Source organism: Megascapheus bottae, chromosome 3 (genome assembly GCF_031878675.1).
Source record: "Megascapheus bottae isolate mThoBot1 chromosome 3, mThoBot2.hap1, whole genome shotgun sequence".
NCBI classification, from domain to species: Eukaryota; Metazoa; Chordata; class Mammalia; order Rodentia; family Geomyidae; genus Megascapheus; species Megascapheus bottae.
The window spans coordinates 17,941,304-17,956,498 of NC_143511.1; the positions used below are offsets into that span (position 1 = coordinate 17,941,304).

The following is a 15,195-nucleotide window of genomic DNA, read 5'->3' on the forward strand; positions in this document are numbered from 1 at the left end:
CCCTAAAAAGCAAGCTGTCCCTTCCCTCTCCAGGGTAAAGGAGCCCTGTCCTTCCTCCACTCCACCCCCCCCCACACACACACACACAGAGGAGGCAGTGTTCCCCGGGAGATTTCCCCGCAGGACAACAATAGATAGTTGTAAAACTCTTGGCTGAGCCCCCGTGTGGCCGCATCATATCAGATGGTGGTGGCAGCTGCTCCACTGGGTCCAGGGGACACCGGAGGCTGGCTTCCAGGTCTCTCCCAGACCGCGAGGCTGGCAGGGAAGCTGAGAAGGGAGGAGTGGAGAAACGGGGGCGCTTAGGAGTCTCGCATGTGCTGGCTCTGTGTGGTGGCCCAGACAATAAGAACTTTATATGTGCCCCGGAACAAATTTAAGACCATTTGGCTAAGCCGCGCGCCCATGGTTCATGGCTTATAATCCTAGCTACTCAGGAGGATCACGGTTCAAAACCGGCCAGAGCAGGAGGGGAAAGTCTGTCACCCTCATCTCCAATTAACCATCAAAAAAGCCTGAGCTGACAGCAGCCGCTGCTCCTCCTCCGCGGTCCCTCTCCACCCCGGCTAGGGGGGGTGGGCTCCCCGCACGCACCGCGGGGCAGCACGCCCCGGCCCGGGGGCGGCAGGGGCGTCAGCCCACCGCCGCCCCGCCGCCCGGACCCCCGCGATTCTTCCAGAAGCCTGCTTGGCAAATGCTCCGAGTGCCGCGCGGCGGCGGGGCTGGGATCCCGGCAGCCCACCCTCGCTGGGTGCCAGCCCGCCCGTGCGCGTGCTCCCGCCGGGCCCCGGGGACTCACCGAGCGCGGAAGCTTGGCGGGCCCCGGCCCGAAGTTGACCACCTGCTTCAGGATGTCCATGGCGCGGACGGACGGCGAGTCTGCGAAGCGAGGGCTGAGCGCGTGGCCACCCGAGTCCCCCCGCCGGCGGCTGCGGAGCAAGAGCCGGCCGGCTCCACCCCTCTCTCCGCCCCGCTCCTCCCAGCGCCGAGCCCGCGCCCCATTGGCCCGCCCCAGTGGCCCTGCGCTGATTGGGTGTCGGGACCGGACTCGCCTCCCCATTGGTTGCGCTCACGCGGTGCCCGGCCCCGGAGCAGATGCGGCCCCAGGGTTCTAGTTTCAACCCGCCTTTTCCATCCATGCAAGGCACGCGGGAGATTGCACCAGCCGATCGTTCAGCGTGGCCGAGCGCCCCGGCGAGGATCACGGGGAGCAGGCGGAGGCTGCTCGGGCCACTCTTCTTCTACACCTCCCAGCCCCGAGGATCGCCTGGAGGAAATAACATGTAAATCAATGATTTCCCAGTCATCAACCTCTCCACCAACTGTGGTTTGTGTGTGTGTGTGTGTGTGTGTGTGTGTGTGTGTGTGTTTCTCCAGAACAAACAGTCATTAATTCACCTAACTTTTCTAAACACACACTCAGCCATCCAGTGATGGGTAAGGGGAAGAATGGATGGAGGAAAGTGAATGGATAAGACTCCTGGAGTGCTTACCTAGCATGCACGAAGACCCGGGTTCGATTCCTTGGTACCACATACATTTAAAAAAAAAAAAAAAAAGACTCCTGGGTGCCAGGCACAGCAGAATGTTTGAAATATAAAAATACCACCACTCAGGAGGCAGACTCAGGAGGGTCATGAGTTTGAGGCCAGCTGGGTCTATATAGTAAGATCCTGCTCCCCCCCACCCAAAAAAAAAAGCAAGTCTTAAAGAAAAAAAAAGGGAGTTGTACTTATACTTGCTCTCACCCCCGCGTTCCTGCCAGATGAAAGAATGGAGAGACCAAAACTGGAAGCCTCATGCCCCAGGAAAGTCCTTGAAAGTTGCTGATTCTCCATTTTTCTCCTTTGTGCACTGGCTAGAGCTGGAATTTAGCTGATGGAAACTTTTGGGGATATGCCTGCGTGGACACGCTTTGAGTTTAGAAATGTGAGCAAACATGAACAGGAACATAATACCCAGGAGACGCTGCAGCCAGAGGAACACGGTGAGGGGGGCGGGGTTCGACAGAGACAAGGTGGGCACACGGCCAGATCAGCTCTAATGTTTCTACACAAGTTCACTTCTCAAAAGAACTACAGTAGAGACTCCCAAGGGATTCTGAACTAGGAGACACATCCTCCTCCCCCTTTTCTGCAACACAGCAAGTTCTCTGACATTTGGAATGTCATTTTGCTTCCTGTTGCACCATTTAACCCAATTTCTTTTACATGAAAGTATTTCATGCTCAGAAGTACACTGGAAAGCAGTAACACCAACCACTGATTAGTGTGAGAATGTTTTCCAATATGCCTTTTACAATTTTTGGCTATAATTGCTATCTGTGGTTATGAGGGCAAAATGGGGCCTGAAAGCAGAAATGTTGCTTTGGGTTTGGAAGTTGGAGGGCAAAGTTTCTAGAAAATCCTGAAATGAATAAGGTTCTTCCTTGGTTCCTTCATTTAGAAAACTAAAATTGTTGCTGGTGACTAGTGTCTCACATTAGCTAAATTAGGGTAAACCTAACGCTGAGAACTAGAAGATCACAGTTCAAGTCCAGCTTGGGTAGAAAATTTCACTAGACTCCATCTCCAAAGTAAACAAGCAAAAAGCAGGACTGGAGATGTGGTTCATGTGCTCAGATACCAAGTTCAAATTCCAGTATTGAAAAGGAGGGAAGGAAGGAACGAAGGAGGGAGGGAGGGAGGGAGGAAATTACAAAACTGAACGGACAGCTTGAGTGATCTCAGCCCATAAACTGTGGTGTGCAAAGATTGTATTATATGTATTGTATATTTTACATACAGGAACCCCAGGAATTTACAATGTTCCAGGGAGTAGTTAGAAAAGAAATGGCAAGCTGGGTGCAATGACTTACACCTGTAATCCTAGCTACTCAAGGGGGCTGAGATCTGAAGATCAAGGTTCAAAGCCAGCCTGGGCACAAATGGACCTGAGACTCTTATCTCCAATTAACCTCTAGAAAATGGGAAGTGGGGCTTGGCTCAAGGGTAGGGTGGTAGCCTTGAGCTGAAGAGCTCAGGGACAGTACCCAGGCCAAGTTCAAGCCCCATAACTCAAAAAAAAAAACAAAAACAAAAACAAAAAGTAAGAAAGAAAGAAAAGAAAAGAAGTGAAAGCACATCCATTTGGCGCTCTGTCTATAGAAAACAGGACAGGGTTACCTTCACTTTCCATTCCTCTATGGCTGCCGTTCCTGAGTTCTCAAACTACTTGTGTCTCTACATAGAGGATTATTGGGGGATGGATATAGGTGTCCATTTTCTCATTGGCTAAGATACTCCATGTAGCCATTCCACAATCGAGGGTCCTGCATCTTCCAAGACACTAAATCTAAGTAGCTGGTCACATGTCCCCTCTACTCAGAACCCACTGGTCTCTGTCTTCCAGCCTGATCCACTTATCTCTCCTTTTTTTTTCATGGCGGGGGTGGGGGGCAACTCATCCTGGGGCTAGGCACAGTGTCTAAGCTTCTGTGCTCAAGGCTAGCACTCTACCACTTGAATCATAGTTCCACTTCCAACTTTTGGTGCTTAATTGGAGATAAGCGTCTCACCAACATTGAATTTCCTATCTTTGGACCATGATCTTCAGATCTAAGCTTTCTTTTTTTTTTGCCAGTCCTGGGCTTTAGCTCAGGGCCTGAGCACTGACCTTGGACTTTCTCAAGGCTAGAGCTATACCACTTGAGCCTCAGCACCACTTCCAGCTTTTTTTTTTCTATGCATGTGGTACCAAGCAATTGAACCCAGGTCTTCGTGCATGCTAGGCAAGCACTCTACCACTAGGCAAAACTCCCAGATCTCAGCTTTCTGAGTAGCTAGAATTGTAGGCATGAGCCTTGCTGATCTCTTTTAATCATTGAGAAAATCTATCTCTTTCCTTGTGTCTTCAAGAGCTAACCTACAAGACCCCTAGACCACAAACACATCTAGAGGCCACTCTGGGATAAGAAAGACAGGTAAGGCGGGGGGGGGGGGGGGGGGGGGGGGGGGGGGGGGGGGGGGGGGGGTTGCTGGAAGCATAGCCTAGTGGTAGAGTGCTCACCTAGTATGCACAAAGCCCTGGGTTCAATTTCCTGGTTCCACATACTCAGAAAAAGCCAGAAGTGGTGCTGTGGCTCAAGTGGCAGAGGACTAGCCTGGAGCAAAAAATGTCCAAGGACAGTGCCCAGGCCATGAGTTCAAGCCCCAGGACTAGTTAAAAAAAAAAAAAGAAAAAAGAAAAAGAAAAAAGAAAGAGGCTGGGAGTTTGGCCTAGTGGTTAAAGTGCTTGCCTAGCATGCATGGAGACCCGGGTTCGATTCCTCGGAACCACATACATAGAAAAAAGCCGGAAGTGGTGCTGAGGCTCAAGTGGTAAAGCTCTAGCCTTGAGAAAGAGTCCAAGGACAGTGCTCAGGCCCTGAGCTCAAGCCCAGGACTGGCAAAAAAAAAAAAAAAAAAAAAAAAGACTTTAAAAAAAAAAAGAAAAAAGAAAGAAAGACAGGTAAGGGAGGGAAAGTGAAAGAAAAACATGGGAAGGAGTAACAGTGTCCAACAAGAAATATACTCATTGCCTTACTATGTAACCCCTCTGTACATCATTCTGACAATCAAATTAAATTTTTAAAAAAGAAAATAAAAAGGAAGATAAGAACTGTGGTAACTTGAGTTTGCATGCCTATATGTGGCATTATGTGACCACTGCATGTTTAATTTGCATTCCAACAATGCAATAGAACGGTCATCATGAAGTGGCTACCTAGACTCGCTTGGTATATCCCAGCAACCCCTGCACTCAGGCAGCCATATGTCTGGAACCCACCAATAGCATGTGAGTGGAAGATAAACTCGACAGCCAACATGGTGGAGAAATGAATGTGTTCATCCATGTCCATTTTGTTTTCCATTCTGAAAATGGCTGGTTGAAAACTTTCAGAAAGGAAGAAAATGTCTTTCAAACACCTTCTTGGTCTTATGCCTCTGAAATTTAAAAGGTTATGTCCTTGAGTAGCTGCTGCTATTCTAATTAGCCCATTGCTCTAACTAAATCCAAGGAAAGTTCAGATTCAGATTCAGCTGATTGTTGCCAGGTGGGAAAGGGAGATTGTAAGAACTAGCTTCACATTTTGGAAGAAAAGCCAGAACCCCATACTTTTTTTTTTTTTTTGCCAGTCCTAGGGCTTGAACTCATGACCTGGGCACTTTTGCTTGAGCACGTTTGCTTAAGGCTAGTGCTCTGCTACTTGAGCCACAGCACCACTTCTGGCTTTTTCCTATGTATATGGTACTGAGGTATCTATCCCAGGGCTTGGCACATGCTAGGCAAGCACTCTACCATCAGGCCACACTCCAGGCCCCAGAATCCAAGATTTTTATGTGAAGGAAGCAGAAAAGGAAAATCACTGAGGGAAAGAAAACCGATACTCAAAGTATTATTCTGTCACCCTTGTCTGCTCTGCAGTGTAAATGTATGGAGACAGCTAGAACAGGGAGTCCTGCATTTCAATGGGGGCCCTCCCCTCCTTCTGTAGTCTGGTTCAGATCTTAGAAAGGTGCTTCTTTATAAAACACATATCTTATTAAAATGCAGAATTTTAATTTTCAAAAGTCACAACGTCTTGTGGAACACGGTGGTTCTTGTCTATAATCCTAGCTATTCAGGAGGCTGAGATCTGAGGATCAAGGTTTAAAGCCAGCCCTGGTAATACTGAGAGACTCTTATCTCCAATAATCAGTAGAAAATGGAAGTGGGGCTGCAGGGTAGGGCAGTAGCCTCGAGCTGAAGAGCTCAGAGACAGCGCCTAGGCCAGAGTTCAAGCCCCATGACCAAAAAAAAAAATTTTAAAAAGTCACAATATCTTAAGACATGAGAAATGATGAGCTGTCCTGCCCCTCTAACTGAAGTTTGTCTGTACAGGCAAGAGATGAACAAGAAGAGTAGGCAATTGAAGCAGTGATTATTTCTGCTTCCATTTTTGTAGCTGGAGACAGGTCCAGTTCTCTCATTTGTATTCCTGGAGAAGATGAGGGAGGAAGAGACAAAGTAATCATAGAGTACTTAGCAAAGAGAAACAAATTCCAATTCTTTGTATTACATTCTGGAGTTGGGGGGCACACAAGTACTGAAGCTTGAACTCAGGGCCTAGGTACTGTCCCTTAGCTTTTTTTGCTCAAGACTGGTGCTCTAGCACTCTAATCACAACTCTGCTTTTGGCTTCTTGTTGGTTATTTGGAGATAATAGTCTAGTAGACTTTGCTGTCTGGGCTTGCTCTGAACCGAGATCCTGAGATCTCAGCCTCCTGAATAGCTAGAATTTTTATTCCAGCCCCTACAGACAAACCCATGTTACTACCTAAATATTCTTTACTTTGTTTTTTTGTTTGTTTGTTTTGTTTTTTGTCAGTTGTGGGGCTTGAACTCTGGGCCTGGACGCTGTCCCTGAACCCTTCACCTCAAGGCTACTGTCCTACCCTTGAGCCATAGAGCCACTTCCAGATTTCTAGTGGCTAACTGGAGATAAGAGTCTAAGGGACTTTAGTGCCCAGGCTGACTTTGAACCTTGATCCTCAGATCTCAGCCTCCTGAGTAACTAGGATTACAAGCGTGAGCCACTGCGCCTGGCTTGCTTATGCTTTTATTATAACAAACCTACCTAATCAAGTTTACCATGTTAACCAATTTTTTTCAGTACAATTCAGTGGTATCAAGTACACTTACATTATTGTGTGAGTTGAGTGTCTGTACCATCCTTCCCCTATCAACTTTCTTTGTTCTCCCCTATCAAAACCATGTCCACTAAACAATAACTCCCTATCCCCTGGCCTCGCAGCCATTATGCTGAGTGTGTGTTTGACTTTTCTAGGTACCCCTTGGAAATGAAATTACAGACTTGTCCTTTTATGACTGGTTTGTTTCACTTAGCATAATATCTTCAAAGATTATCTGTTTTGCTTTTTTTTTTTTTTTTTGCAAGTCCTGGGCTTGACCTCAGGGCCTGAGCACTGTCCTTGGACTTTCTCAAGGCTAGAGCTCTACCACTTGAGCCTCAGAACCACTTCTGGCTTTTTTCTATGTATGTGGTAGCGAGGAATCAAACCTGGGTCTTCATGCATGCTAGACAAGCACTCTACCACTAGGCCAAACTTCCAGCCCCCCATTTTGCTTTATTTTTTAACCAATTGTTATAGAAAACCTTTGAGAGCAGATTCTATATAAATAAAGTACCTAAAGGTGAATGAATGTCTGTTACTTGACGAGAAGTCACATCTATGGACCAATAGGCAAAATTATACAGGGACTGCCTCTTGCATGCTAAAAAAATAAAAAGCTTTGATGAGGAACAAGGCATGACTTTCCTATTGAAACATAAAAGTGTACTTTTCTTCTTTTTATTATTTATTTTTAAGATAGGGTCTGATCAAGTAGGCCAAGCTAGCCTCAAATTCCTAATTTTCCTGCATCAGCCTACCATTTTTCTGATTTGGAAAGGCACTAACTCCTGGCACTATCTCTGTAGTGTCTGGTTGGCACAACAGAATTCTCTACTATAATCCTACCATGTTGGCTATAGACATTTGCATCTAGAGTAATCAGCACAGGTCACCAGGGCCACCTTTTTTAAGGGTTCCACATGACAACAGGCCATAGAGTTCTTCTCTTGTCTAATCACCTGGGCAAAGTCTAGAAGCACTGCTTACAACCAGCTATCCAGTCTCAGCTTTGGAAAGACTTTGCTGAGTTAATAATCTGCTTGATGTTTTTTTCTTTCCTTGTCTTTGGGGAGCCAAAGGGGGGAAAAAAACACTATGGCAAAAGATGCAGAGCAAATTCCCACATAATAGGGCCTAAAAACTCCTATTTCTTCCCCAAATCAATCCCTACTCCATCAATCACCACACACACACCGCTGTGCAGAAAAACCGTTTTTTCATTTTATTTCTTGAGTTTGGTACTGTGGGAAGCCCAGATTAATTAGGAAAAGTAAACGGCATAAGAATTAAAAGCTTCTAGAAGCAAGAGGCATTTCTGGGATCATAGAATGAGACTGGGAAATACAAAGTACAAAGAAGTTGCAGGGAATGCGGAAAAGGAAGTTTCAATGTGCTGCAGGGTATGCCTGTGGCCCACTGCTATAGCACTGTTAAAATCGTGTGTGTGTCTGTGTGTCTGTGTGTCTGTGTGTACATATGCACATGCATACACATGCACATGAATGTACCTGCTGAAAACTCACACTTTCACCTACCTTTCTCTCTTAAGACTAGTGCTCTGTCACATGAGCCACAGCTTCACTTCTGGTTTTTTAGTGGTTAATTGGAGATAAGAGTCTGACAGAGGGGGGGAGGGTAATGGGTACCAAGACATGTGAAAGGGTATCAATGTATGTGAATTAATGCACCTTCTATCTGGCAAATATCATGTAACCCTTTTACTAATTACAATTAAAAAAAAAAGAAAAAAAAGAGTCTCACAGACTTCAGTGCCCTCGTTGGCTTTGAACAATGATTCTCAGATCTCAGCCTCGTGAGTAGCTAGGATTATAGGCATGAGCTACCAGTGCCCCATATCTTTTGAATGGTGTGGCAATATGCTCTGTGAGAAATACTATAAGAAAAGAGAAGTTGCTTCCCCTCACTTCCATAATGAAACATCTTCATTCACACACAGCCAAAGATAACATCAATACCCCTACAAAAACATGAAAATAAAATTTAAAAAAAAAACCTCCTCCTCAGAGTTATACCCAAATTTAGACAATCATTAATCATCTCCAATCAGAGGCATTAACAAATGCCTTCAGATTTAATCATTCAACTTTCAGTTGGTTACTTTTTTTTTTTTTTTTTTTTTTTGCCATCCCTGGGCTTGAGCTCAGGGCCTGAGCACTGTCCTTGGACTTTCTCAAGGCTAGAGCTCTACCACTTGAGCCCCAGCACCACTTCCGGCTTTTTTGTATGTATGTGGTACCAAGGAATCAAACCCTGGTCTTCATGCATGCTAGGCAAGCACTTTAACCACTAGGCCAAACTCCCAGCCCCTCAGTTGGTTATTAAAACAAACGAAAAAAACAGGACAAATCTGTTCATATCAGAGACCAAAACAGATTTCATTATTAATAGCCTGATTGTTGATAAACTAGCTCCTTCCCCATTCAGCAATGTTTCAAGGAGGGTTTCCCTTTATTCTCTTATCGATCTGCTCCTACTCTATCTCCATCTGTCTACTTCTTCTCCACTAAGATTGTATAGCTGAGTTCCCATAAATCTCTTCTAGATTCCTGGGCTTGTGGAGGTTTTGTTTTGTTTTTGCATTTACTTCACCTCCTAAGAATTCATTTATCCAAACAACAACCATAGTCAACTTCTCCAGACACATATCAAGCAGATCACACAACTCTACTGTTCAAAACTCCAGTGGCTCTCCAAATGCATGTGGAACAAACAGACTTCTCACAGTCCCCCTTCTCCACTTCTGGGCTCAACTTTTAGCTATCACTCCCATAACATACCAGTCTCTGAAATATTACCTCTTTATCGTCCACCCCTCATTAGCACATAGATTCTTGGTTCATAACTGTATCCACAGTATTAAACTAATCAAGAGCTTGATAAATATTCTTTTAATTTGGTTTTGTTTTGCTTTGCCAGTACTGAGTCTTCAGCTAAAGACCTTGAGGACCAAGAGCATGGCCTAGTGGTAGAGTGTTCATCTAGCATGCACGAAGCCCTGGTTTTGATTCCTCAATGCCACGTACACAGAAAAAAAAAAAAATAGAAGTGGCACTGTGCCTCAAGTGGTAGAGCCCTAGCTTTGAGAAAACCCAAGGACAGTGCTCAGATCCTGAGTTCAAGCCCTAGGACTGGCAAAAATAAACACACATATTTGTATACACACATAAAAACATATATATGTATATATACATACAAACATGCATACACACACACACATATATATATATATATATATATATATATATACATACATACATACTTCTAGCTCTGGCTTAGATTTTTTTGCTCTACCACGTTTTTTGCTAGTTGACTAGAGATAAGACTCTCTTAGATTTGTTGCTCCAGTTGGCTTTAAATGTGGATCCTCAGATATTAGCCTTCTGAGTAGCTAGGATTCTAAGTGTGAGCACCAGTGGCTGCTGATGAATATTTTTAAGTAAATATATAGACCAGGAAGGAGGAAATAATATGGGGGGGTGCAGTTAGGATTCAAACCAAAGACTTTGGGCATGTCAGTCCTTTGCTTTTACTTTTATTTCATTTTTCTTAGAACATAAAAAACTGCCTTCAGTCTTTGTTGCTGTGAAACATTCTGGGTATTCATTATTTCTTCAAAATTTCTTATAAGTAACATTTAAAACTTAATAGTCATCTTAGAAAAAGTTGGCTATTTGGCCAGTAGCATGGCCTAGTAGTAAAGTGATTGCCTAACATGCACGAAGCCCTGGGTTTGACTCCTTGGTACCACATACACAGAAAAAGCTAGAAGTGATGCTGTCCTTGAGAAGGTTCAAGGACAATACCCAGGCCATGAGTTCAAGTCCCAGGATTGGCAAAAAAAAAAGAATAATGGCCCGGAGTTTGGCCTAGTGGTAGAGTGCTTGCCAAGCATGCACAAAGACCCAGGTTCAATTCCTTGGTACCATATACACAGAAAACAGCTAGAAGTGGTGCTGTGGCTCAAGTGGTAGAGGGCTAGCCTTGAGAAAGCCCCAGGGCAGTGTCCAAACCCTGAATTCAAGCCCCAGGACTAAAATTTTTAAAAAGTTGGCTATTGTCAGGTGCCAGTGGCTCATGTCTATAATTGTAGCTACTCCAGACGTTGAATTCTGAGGATCACAGACAGGAAAGTCTTTGAGACTCTTAATTCCACTAAACTACCAAAAATGGCTGGAAGTAGAACTGTACTGACGTGGCAGAGCAACAATAGCTTCGAGCAAAAAGAAGGTCAGGGACAGAGCCTGACCCTGAGTCCCTGAGTTCCACAACCAGGACTGGCCACACACACACACACACACACACACACACACACACACACACACGTTGGTTATTTTTAAAAGCTCAAAATGAGCATTGCCAGGAAGCCCTGAGATTCTGAGGTACTGCTTTGCAGGCTCTGAGAGCTTGTGTTTGCAAGATCTTTCTCTTCCTGTGGGCTGAGTGTAAATATCTCACTGGGGACTAACATGTTACCATGGATTTAGAAATCTAGGCCTTGGTTAGCAGTTATGTGGGAGATTTCCAAGTAATTCACTTTTTCTATTCAACTTGCACTAATAGATTCAGTCACCATTCTCTGAATTTGCATAACAAACAAGCAATGTTGGCAGTAGAGATCAAGCCCTTGTGGAATGGCTGAGTTTTGGGTGTCAGGAGAAGAGGTAAAGAGACCTTGTAAGAGGCCAGGGACATTTGTTTCCCAAATTCACAGAGCTAGAAGGGATCTTGGAATGTCATCTAGAATTATCTACCCAAAGGGCCTGGCAGCCAGCCTTTCCCACTTTTGTATTGAGGCAGTGAGAAGGAAAAATTACATTCCCCTGTAAATCAGCACAGAGCTGTTCCCAGATGAAGGGCCAAGGATTTGGGAGGAGATTTGCAGAACTGAGTAGAATGAAAGAATTTTAAAAATTCACATTTGTACTAACTCCAAATAACCTAACCAGTAAGTGTATCACCAAAAGGGAACTCTGAGGTAATGTAAAAAAAGGCCTGGAGTGCAGCTCAGTGGCCCTGGGTTCAACTCCTAGCACAACAAAAACCATAAATGCAAGTAGAGACATTCATTTGGGAGCTCTAGTGCCCATTTATCAGCCCAGCAGCATTTGGGAGGCTGAGACAGGAGAATTATGAGTTCAAGGCCAGCCTGGACTACATAGAAAGGCCCTGTCTCAAAAAAAAAAATACAAATAATGATTTGGTGTGCCCAGAGCATTGGTATTCTGCCCTCTGCTCTGTTTTCAAGTGATGTAAAGGTATTCATAAAGTCATTTAAATTCTCCCAAGGGGAGAGAGTGAGGGAAGGGGCAACATTATCCAAAATAGCCGGGTTCTTTACCCGGCTTATGTAATTGTAACCCCTAAGTACATTATCTTCATAATAATACAAGTAACGGAGTGTGATCTAGGGGTAGCATGCTTGCCTAGAATGCTCAAAGCCTTGGGTTCGATTCCTCAGTATCATATTCACAGAAAAAGCCCAAGTAGTGCTATGACTCAACTGGTAGAGCCTTGAGAAAGCTGAAGGACAGTGCCCAGGCCCTGAATTAAAGCCCAAGGACTGGCAATAAACAAATAAACCAACATCTAAATTCTCCCGAGGGAGCCAGACTCGATCAGATAAGACAGAGAAAGTGAAGGGTGTAAGAAAGAACTGGAGCCCTGCACAAGCATGGGATATTCCCTTCCTTACCCTGCCAAAGGGTGTTGCTATTCCCACCATAAAATGCCCCACCCATTCCAATGGCAGATGGAGCTTCTTTCTACGGAAGGCCTCCAACCTTGGCAATTGCAGGTTTGATTATAGTGTCTTTTGCAAACTTGGTTAAGGGTTTTTTGGGGGGTGGGGGGCTGGCAGTACTAGAATTTGAGCTCACTCTTGCAAAGAAGGTGTGTCGGGGACATTCTCCCCTTCCCTGAATTCTTAGTGTAAGAATGTGCCTGCATCTTATAATTAGGTCGCTAAGCAACACATGCCTGCTTGAGTTGATATGCAAACATCCTACTACCTGGCCTCTACCCCGAGCAAACATCCTACTACCGGACCCCCTACCCCAGCAGTCCCTATACCCCAGCCCCCTCCTGCCTCTCCTGAAGAGGCATATGAACCCCTGTGTAAAAAATAAAATTTGCAGCTTGATCAGAACACTTGTCTTGCTGCCTTCTTCGTGTCTCCTGTCCCTCTCATTCCTCCCTGTAGGTTCTTGGCCCTAGTTGACATCCCGCTGGACGGGACAAAGGTGCTCTATCATTTGATCCTCATCTCCATCCTTTTGTGCTTGAGCTGCTGAGCTGTTGTTTGGGTAGGGTCTTGTTCTTTTTGCCTGAGTCTAGGTCTTTTTACATGGATCTAGCCTTACACTATCATCTACCTACCTATGCACCGACATAGCTGGGATAACAGAGGCATACCACCACACGTGGATTATTTGTTAATATCGAGTGTCACTGTTTTCCCAGGCTGGCCTCAAATGCTGACTCCTTCTAACTGTCCCTTTGGAGCAGCTGGGCTTATACAAGTGTGTACTGTCATGCCTGGCCCTTTTCAGTTTGCTCTATAGAACTATGGCTTATTTCCATTCCAAGCAAATTTTTGTCTCTTTTCAACTTTCCTCACCAGGTTAGGCATTGCCAATTACTGTAGTACTTAATCTTTCTTCATCTAACAGTAATAGCTCAGAAGAGAAACTATTGGTTTACAATAATAATTTTTACTTTTTCGTCCTATCCTTCCCCTGTTTCCTGGCTGCCATAAAAGTGAGCAGCTTTGCTCAACCCTGCCCAGACATAATGAAGCCATCATCCATGGACTGAAATTTCTGACATCAGGAACCAAAATAAATTTTTCTTCCCTCAGTTTTTTTTTTTTAAATCAGTTCTCGGGCTTTCTCAAGGCTAGAGCTCTACCACTTGAGCCGCAGTACCACTGCTGGCTTTTTCTGGGTATGTGGTACCAAGGAATTGAACGAAGTCTTCGTGCATGCTAGGTAAGTAGTCTACCATTAAGCCAAACTCCCGCTGCCCTCTCAGGGTTTTTGTTTGCCTTTTTTTTTTTTTTTTTTGGATTTGGGGATTGAACTGAGGGCCTGAGCACTGTCTCTGAGCTCTTTTGCTCAAGTGCTCTACCACTTTGAACCACAGTACCACTTCTGATTTTCAGGTTGTTAACTGGAGATAAGAGTCTCATGAACTGTATAGTTCACTCCTGTAATGCTAGGTACTCAAGAGGCTGAGCTCTGAGGGTTGCAGTTCAAAGCCAGCCCCAGCATGAAAGTCCATGAGACTCTTATCTCCAATTAACCACCAGAAAACCCAAATCAGTGCAGTGGCTCAAAGTGATAGAGCACTAACCTTGAGCTCCACAACCAAAGAAAAAGTCTTATGGACTATGGACTATCCTGCCCAGGCTGGCTTTAAACTGTGATCCTCAGATTTCAGCCTTCTGTGTAGCTAGGACTATAGACATGAACCACCCGTGCCCAGATTCCTTGGGCTTTTGTTCTGTTTTGTTTTGTTTTGTTTTGTTTTGCCAGTACTGGGCCTTGAACTCAGGGCCTGAGCACTGTCCTTGCGATTTTTCAAGGCTAGAGCTCTACCACTTGAGCCACAGCACCATTTCTGGCTTTTTTCTCTGTATGTGGTACAGGGGAATTGAACCTGGGTCTTCGTGCACTCTACCACTAGGCCAAACTCCCAGTCCTGTTTTTGTTTTTTTACAGCAGCTACAACAACAACACAAACACAGAAAGCAACAACTCCCTTACTATTCTCTTTCAAAGAGAATGATATTACCATGAACGTTATTTCATATCTATACCTGTTTTTTCATCTGTAAATAGGGATGGTAATACAACTATTTGATGGTTAAATGAGAAAATATAGAGTATTACCTTTGGGTCACACATTCATTCCTGTACCCAGGGTATACAGCAATAAAAATGGCAGCACCCAGTGCACCAACTGCTGAAGAGAGGTGGGCTGGGCTTGACTCCTCCTTGCCAAAGAAGACTTGTTGAGGGCTGGAAAGACAAACACTGTGTTTCCACTTTACCTTTTCTCTTCCTTTACCCAGCTGTGTCCAGTGCCCTCATCTCAACGTTTGCCCACATTTTGGTGACATGCATTGTATCCTATGCATCTCATTTCATCATCCACACAGGAAGATGCTTTGAATGAGTTATCAGCCTACGAAATCCTTGTTTCCACAGAAAATCAATGATTAACATTTTACCTCAAAACAGGGCATGAGGTGATAACAGCAAAGGCAAAAGATTTATTTGTTTTTTGCTGGTTTTGAATCCAGGACCTCCTAGTTGCTGTGTTTGCTTGTTCAGGGCATGCTGTACAGTTTGAGCCATACCTATAGCCCAGATTTTGCTTTCTGTTATTTTGGAGTTAGAATTTCTCATTTTTCTGCTTTGAACTGCCTTTCTCTGATCTCAGCCTCCTGAGTAGCTAGATTCCAGGTGTAAGCCACCAG

The 15,195-nt window shown here is 44.7% G+C and overlaps 1 protein-coding gene across 4 annotated transcripts in view; it reads right to left on the reverse strand.

Annotated features, from left to right (window-relative positions):
• Positions 1-7,292, reverse strand: part of Psat1 (phosphoserine aminotransferase 1) — a 29,573-nt gene extending 22,281 nt beyond the window's left edge. For 2 of the 4 annotated variants that reach the window (XM_090329608.1, XM_090329606.1), the window contains exons 1-3: positions 7,210-7,292; positions 1,053-1,267; positions 800-879 (exon numbers count right to left, since the gene is read on the reverse strand). In XM_090329608.1, coding sequence (XP_090185734.1) covers positions 800-879; positions 1,053-1,060 — 88 coding nt within the window. In that variant the 5' untranslated portion in view covers positions 1,061-1,267; positions 7,210-7,292. Of the gene's footprint in view, positions 1-85; positions 271-799; positions 919-1,052; positions 1,268-7,209 lie in introns of those variants that run through there. The other 2 variants (XM_090329605.1, XM_090329607.1) reach the window with 2 other exon arrangements.
• Positions 7,293-15,195: the final 7,903 nt, after the last annotated feature.